This window comes from Zophobas morio, unplaced genomic scaffold, assembly GCF_036711695.1.
Source record: "Zophobas morio isolate AGI-343-1 ecotype UQ-CSIRO unplaced genomic scaffold, CSIRO_AGI_Zmor_V1 ptg000575l, whole genome shotgun sequence".
Classification (NCBI taxonomy): domain Eukaryota; kingdom Metazoa; phylum Arthropoda; class Insecta; order Coleoptera; family Tenebrionidae; genus Zophobas; species Zophobas morio.
The window spans coordinates 151,557-158,906 of NW_026972678.1; the positions used below are offsets into that span (position 1 = coordinate 151,557).

General features: G+C 27.4%; 1 protein-coding gene across 1 annotated transcript; it reads left to right on the forward strand.

Moving 5' to 3' along the window:
* Nucleotides 1–225: 225 nt before the first annotated feature.
* LOC135121396 (leucine-rich repeat-containing protein 15-like) lies at nt 226–5,363 on the forward strand. The gene is made up of 14 exons (XM_064045715.1): nt 226–290; nt 350–421; nt 925–996; nt 1,374–1,445; nt 1,696–1,767; nt 1,873–1,944; nt 2,179–2,543; nt 3,014–3,085; nt 3,247–3,318; nt 3,810–3,881; nt 4,027–4,098; nt 4,774–4,845; nt 4,983–5,054; nt 5,111–5,363. The coding sequence occupies exons 7-14, from the start codon at nt 2,509–2,511 to the stop codon at nt 5,361–5,363; spliced, it is 720 nt and encodes a 239-aa protein (XP_063901785.1). The 5' UTR covers nt 226–290; nt 350–421; nt 925–996; nt 1,374–1,445; nt 1,696–1,767; nt 1,873–1,944; nt 2,179–2,508.
* Nucleotides 5,364–7,350: the final 1,987 nt, after the last annotated feature.

The following is a 7,350-nucleotide window of genomic DNA, read 5'->3' on the forward strand; positions in this document are numbered from 1 at the left end:
GTAATTTAATTTCTTTTATATATGGAGGCTTTATAGGAACACACACATGTAGAATTATATTAATATGAAAAAAGGTTAAAGGTTATCCCGCTCTTTTAAATTAACTTATTGACATACTTTAGTTCAACAATACTTATAACTGCTCTAGAGAGAACCTTATAATAATATTCTTTTAGTAATAAAGAAAGTTTATAGTAGTACCAATTTTATAAATCAAGGCGCAGATCGTACTGTTTTTTCTTTACGTTTCCTCCTCTTGGTAAGAGACTACCCTCTAGCATACGCTCCTTGTAAGCCCTTCTGTATGAGGTTCGAATAATGTTGAACCAACTTAGTTATGCTTTGACAGAGTAATTACCGAAAGTAAAATTACTTATCTAAGAGAAAGCGCATTCAAGGGACTTACCTTACTAACTAATATGTAAGTTGTAAGTTTTACTAAAACTTTTAAAGTTCTTTTATAAAGTATGTTTATAAAAAGAGGAACTAAGTAAACTTTATGGTTCCTTTACCTAGACTAAAGGCATGTGCATGTGCCACTAAACAGCCGGATATGGAAATGAGATTATTTCCGGTTAGAGTTTTGTTAATTTAATCGAGCTCCAGAAAATTCACTAACATATAAACAAATCTGTACATAGAATAAAAATATTATAAATTCATGCAAATGAAATAAGTATTTAGTCTTATGTGCCACATTAATGCTAGTAATCTGTCCTGCCCTTATTAAAGATGTTAGCACGGCATAAATTTAGTCATTAACAAATGCTCTTCAAATAAGAAACTTTAAAAAACTTTACTATATATTCTTAAACTTGTTTGAGTCATATTTTACCAGTTTGAGCAGAGTTTTCATGTCAAACCCTAATTAGCAAATTTTACAATTCAAAGGTACTATATGCTTATAAAAAATATATATTAAAGAAATCTAGGTTACAATGAGCTCACTTCTATTGACGAAAACTTATTTAAAGGCCTGAAGAACCTTAGAGCCCTGTAAGTTATTTCAGCACATTGTATATTACTATTAGTCTTCTTCCATTTACGTTTATAATTAACGTTAAATTGTTGCATTAATCTTTAATAATATATATAAAAATCTAATATAAAGAACAATTAATTAAAATGGTCTTTAACTTGTATATTTGATTAATAAAAGTTTAAAATCATAGTGAAGGTTAATGCGCTAAAAAAGAACATATGGTTTTTAATATTTTTATAAAAAGTTAATGCAACGAAAAGTTATTAACTTTAACAAATAAATTTTCTATCTTCTTTTTTTCTTTACTATTTTATCCAAGAAGGTTTTACAGGAATAAAAGAGTGTTATACGTTATAGAAAACAATTAACTGACAGATTCTTATTTTTCAAGGAGCTTACACGTCAATCAAATTAAGTTAATAGAGGCTAACTCCTTTAGCGGCCTTAAAAGGCTTAAAATCTTGTAATTATTTATTTATTAATTTTTTTAACATTTCGATATTAAGAGCGGTAACAACTTTAATTTAATTGTTGTTTAGTGCTTTTAAATTACAACGTAATTGTTTAGCTTTTTATGACTTTTTGGTAGCTTTTTTTACTTTTAAGGCCTTTGCCTTTCTTTTATTATTTACTTTTTAGTTATTATAAGTTATTCTTATATAAATAAAATTATCATTATCATGAAATGGTCAAAATCTCATTGTTAAATATAGAGATCTTTACAATAACAGGATTAACTTTATTGGATCATCTCTTTTCTCTGCGTTGAGTAATTTAGCTTCCCTGTAAGTAGACTGTTGTTTTTAATTACTAACGGGAAGCGAATACTTAATTGAATAATAATAACTTATTCCAACTTCCAAAAATACATTATTAACAGTAATTCTTAGTAATTTAGGAAATAATCAACTTACTTCCATTGAAAACCTAGTATTTAAAAATCTAAGAAACCTAAAAGATTTGTAAGTATATATAGTCGTATATTGTCTCGACAGTGTAATTGAGCTTTATTATCTTACAAAAAAAGCTTAACAATTTTAATTAATCATAAAATCTCTTTAAATTACACAGCTGAAATTTTAGCACCTTTAATTACATTGACATCATAACAGTCGGCCTACACAAATTAGTTTAGAGATAAAAACTTTGTATAGACTGGAAGTAGCTTTTAAAAGATATCTCATTTTAATATAAAGGATTTTAGCTGGAAACATGATTAAAGTGATCAATAATAATATGTTTGAGGGTCTTGAAAATCTAGAACGTTTGTAAGTTTTTGCGTGCTTATCTCATACCTTTTAATGGTCAACTGTATGGGGTGTTATGGCCGAAGAAGAGTTCCAAAAGGTTTTTTAAGCAAAATGTCATTTTAGATTAAGGATGTCCAGTAGTCCTTCATTAAAAAGTACCACAAGCTAGCTAAATGAAATTTTTAAGCTAGTTTGTATTGTATAGCGCCCGACGACTACTATAAAAGTTACCAATACAGGTATCTTGATGATAATAGCATTGAAAATATTGAAGAGATGGCTTTTGTTAATTTAAATCATTTAAATTATTTGTAAGTGCCATTTTTTCGTGAACTATAATATCTTTACCTTTTTAAACTTCTATCTTTCTATCACTGAGGGATCAGAGAATAATATTAGTAAATGATTATAGAAAAGAGAAACCTTTTTAAGAAATAAGGCATTAATAGACTAAAAATGCTATATAATTATGCCTACTAAAATTTAACTTTGTAAGGGTTATAACTTCTTTTCTTTAACAAAACCATCGAGCCCTATAACTATCTCCAATACCTTAATTAATTTTTAACTTGCTCTGATAGTTAGAAGTTGTAGGATATAGTTATATAGGTAAACACTACAGATGTTATTAGGAGATATAAAAGATTGTAATGTTGTTTTTCGTTCAAATGTAAATGCTATTTGTCTGGTTTGCTGAACTCATAAATGAAGTACTTCGATAAAGCACTAACTTTACACGTATCTATATTAGCCCTTTTTAACATGTTATTACCACGCATAGATCCCTTCACAATAACAGACTTACTACGATGCCCTATTGTGCGTATTTTTGTTTACCAAAAATAACGTATTTGTAAGTGATTAATATAAATACTATAAACTACTAAGTATCATATTCTTTTGCTTTTTAAGTTGCTTTGAAAAGTAGTTTAAATTTAATATTTACGAAAGACTACAGTTCACCGCAAATATATTATTAAAATCATCAACATTATATATCATTTAAAAATTCAGAGGTTTAGGAAATAACCAACTTAATTCAGTGAATGGCCAATTTCTTAAAGAGCTTACACACATTACTGAATTGTAAGTTATAATCTAATGCCAATTTATAATTATATTCTTAGTACTCTGCAAATACTGACAAAATTGTTTAATCATGATAATGCTCGATAACTGACTATGTAATAACGATATTAAAACTAATAAACCATGACTTATAGATCAAGATATCGAGGTCAGTGTTTTAGTTTATATAGTGACACCCCTATAAATAACAATATTCGAAAAATTTAGTTTCTGATTCGTGTACAGTAGTTATCTTTTTGACGGTTTAATAATTTTTCTTAAAAAACATTTAAAGAGTTAAATGTAAACCTAGTTACTTTAATTGATGACTAAATTTTAAAAAATCTTATAGTGATAAAGAGTTTCTAAGTAAAATAGTGTTATTCTTAAAAAATGTATATTTACATAAATATAGCTGTGATAGTAACAAACAATAATTTCCCCAGCCATTTTTACTTAGAATGCTATGTATTTTAAATTAATAATTTTTTGTTATAATATTTGGTTAGGCACCTATATGGGTGCTTTATTGAATCAGTTTCTGACTCCGCATTTTCTGGCCTTACGGCGTTGATAAATTTGTAATAATTTATATTCCTTAAATTAGCTTATTTAGAATACATTAAATACATGTGGTCCAGTTTTATGATTTTTAAAACTGAGTTTACGGCATTTAGTTGTGAAGTAAGGCTTTCTATATTACTCATTATTTATAAATTTTAAAAGGAGTTTACAACACAATAAATTGACTAAAATAAGTGAGGAAACGTTTAAGGGATTACATAAATTACAAGAGTTGTAAGTTTCTTGCATAAAATTTTTTAATACTCAAGTTTAAAAATATCCTAAATTACTGAGCATAATATTATTAATCACTGAATTTTTTTATTATGATGGTTTTAATATATATCTTATTATATAAGCTTAAATAAAAAAGTAATTAGCTTTAATAATGTATTCATAGGTTCTTGTAGATAAACTTACTTTTTACCACTATACAGATCTTTTACTTTATTATACTTCTAATTACTGAATTTATTTTTCTAAGATAAGAAGGAGATTTTAACTTTCTTTAAATAACAGTTTTAAGGGGATGAAGGTACTCTTAAAAGAATATAACAAATAAGTCCAGTAGGCTTAGTCTATTTTGCTGAAAATGTTTTTATTATATTAAGAAAAACTATACAAAACTTTTTTGGTAGAATAATTTTGGATTCGCTTTAAGTTTTAGCTAGCAATAATTGGTAAATTTATGAAGTTAGTAAAACTTGAGAGGAACGCCATACTTTAATTGGTAAAATGCTGGACCTAGTTTTTTGTAATTCCACATCTTTTTACTTTGTCCAATTGTTATGCAAATTTACTTATTTTCAATTTTTAATGTTCTCATATGTTAAACCAATGTGCGAAAATTGGTTTTATTGTAATTGAAAAAAGAACGCTTTTACGGTTTTACTTAAACTTCCATTACAGACATCTGTATAATAATGAAATCAAATCAATCCCCACCAATGCCTTTTCTATGTTAGGAAAGCTAACCTTCTTGTAAGTGGTTGTGCTCATCTATAAATACAATTTATTGTAAAAAAAATTACGATTTATATGACTTTATTAGGAGCCATAATATTTTAAATGTTCTACTTAATCGTCATATAATTGTGTGTTATGTTAAAATTAATAAGGAATCTTAATAATAATGCTATTACCGATATTGGGCCTAACGCTTTCAATAGCTCTTTTAATTTTAACCACCTGTAAGTAAATACGTTTTTTTCATGCATATTTACGTGAAGTAACATATATTAATAAGGGTTATCAGGCTGAATAAAAATTTTCTTTGTTGCTCGCGTGCCATATATGGCTTTTTAAACTTTTCCAGTCCCTTGTGCACCCACAACGGGGCACTTAAGACGTTTCCTAATTTTTCCGCAAAGAGCTGCAGTACTAATCACTTAGCGAGCCACAATGGAACAGTATTATTGACTCCTTTTACTCCCCACGAAGCACAAGTTGTTTACTCAGTAAATATTAGTATGGTAATAAATGCCTCAAAAGTAATTTAAAATTAGTATTAAAAGAATTTTATGAGTAATAAACCTATTTTTCTTTTAAACAATTACAAAAGTTTATATAAAGTACATGTATTAAAACTATCATTTAACTGCCGGTAACCTACTTTAATAGTCATAACAGAGTGGTAACTTCTCAACTAACGATTTTGTAACTAAATGTTTCAGAGCTCCTGAGTAACTTGTTAATAAAGTAAAATGTAACTTAAGAGCATTGTTTAATTAATAAAGATTAATTTATTCTTAACGGTGTAACTTTATATTTATGGACCCAAATAAAGAATGATAAGAGCTTAAAAGGACCTAAAAGTTTAACTAATGAGAATTAACACTATAGAAGATAATAGTAAAATGAAAAATCAGGTACTCTGTTTAATATAATAAAAATAGTAATATGAATAACTACATAAATCAGGTAAGAATGAGAAGTGTCTTTAAATAGAATCGTCATTTAATCCAAGGTGAAGTTAAAGAATACTTTGTTATACTTTTATTATAACCAGTAGTAGTTACTTTAAGACGATATTTTTAAGGTTATTGCTGGGCAGAGATCTTTAGAAAAGGAAGATAAAAATACTAAAAGGGTTTCTTTCTTTTCAAAGGTAGTAACATAACACCTACATAAATTTTTTGGAGCGGGTGATGGCAACTGTAAGGTTGCGTAATCAGCTAAAAATTGCAATAGTTATATTCTGTCCGACGGCCACAATAATTCTCATCTTTAGTGTGTTGGCAGTTTATTATCGTAAAAAAGGAGGAAAGCAAGCGGAAAAGACTAGCCACAGCAAAAAAAAAAGAAAAGTGGAACCTTTTTAGTAAACCCTGTCTTTAATCCTGCTGAGGAAAAATTTATGAACTTCTCCGCAGAGTAAAAAATATTTTTATGTCTTGACCGCTTGACAAGAAGATATTTTTTTAAAAAAAATTCAAGATTTTACTTACGAGATTTTTTTCTTTTATAACTAATGAGTTCAGTAACAGCACAAAACTATTCTTAAGAAAGGTTTTTAATATAGCTGAACATAAAAACATTACTACGTGAGAGAAGCATACAAATACACAAATATAGTTAATTATTAAAAATTGGAGCCCATTAACTTAACTCTGAATAAGGTTTTAAACTCATCTTTTAAAAGAATTTTATAAGAGCACAATATCAATATAATAGAAAAACAAAGAGAGAAGCTTAAGTAACTTAGCCGGTATGTCGGTGTAAAAGAAAAATACATAATTTGAAGGTTTTTAATGATAAGCTCGGAAAAATTGTTTTAAACTCAGCGTGCTGTAAAATACAAAAAAATTTAGCTTGCAAAAATGGTTTCTTTACATATAATATATATTTTGCAGTGACTTTAACTCATTAAGTTCATATTACATTCACTTGTATTTGGTTGCACTTTTTTCCTTATGACTTGTGAAAGAAGAATCGAATTAAAAAAATTAAATTTTTCTATCACATATTCGTATATATTGTTATACTTGGCATTCCGTTCAATAAGAGTTACTTCGTTTTGTCTTAAACGTCACTATAGTCCTTTGATAATAGCGGTTATTTGTTGGCTTTAAAAGGTTGGCAGAATATTACTATTATGTATTATTTCTTTCTGCTTTACGTCAATTTGCATAGTACCTTCACTGCCTTAAATGTTTTCATTGGAACCTTAAATAATTAGTGAAGAGGGATTTCAATTTTCGGAAATTATATTAAAATGTATTCCTATTTGGCGTAATTATACTAAGAGACGTCAGTAGTTTCAACTTAATAAGCGTATATTAGATTTGTGGTATTATAAACTTGTAGTTTGCTTTAGCATATTAATTTATAGCACTGGCTTGCTACAGGCCTCCTTTATCAATTTTTCCACCACTGATTGAATTGCTTCGCAAATTAAGATGCTCTTAATATACACAGCTGGATAGTAAACATAATAAAAAAGAAGGTAACGTCATAATTATAAGTACAATAAAAATATATATAATA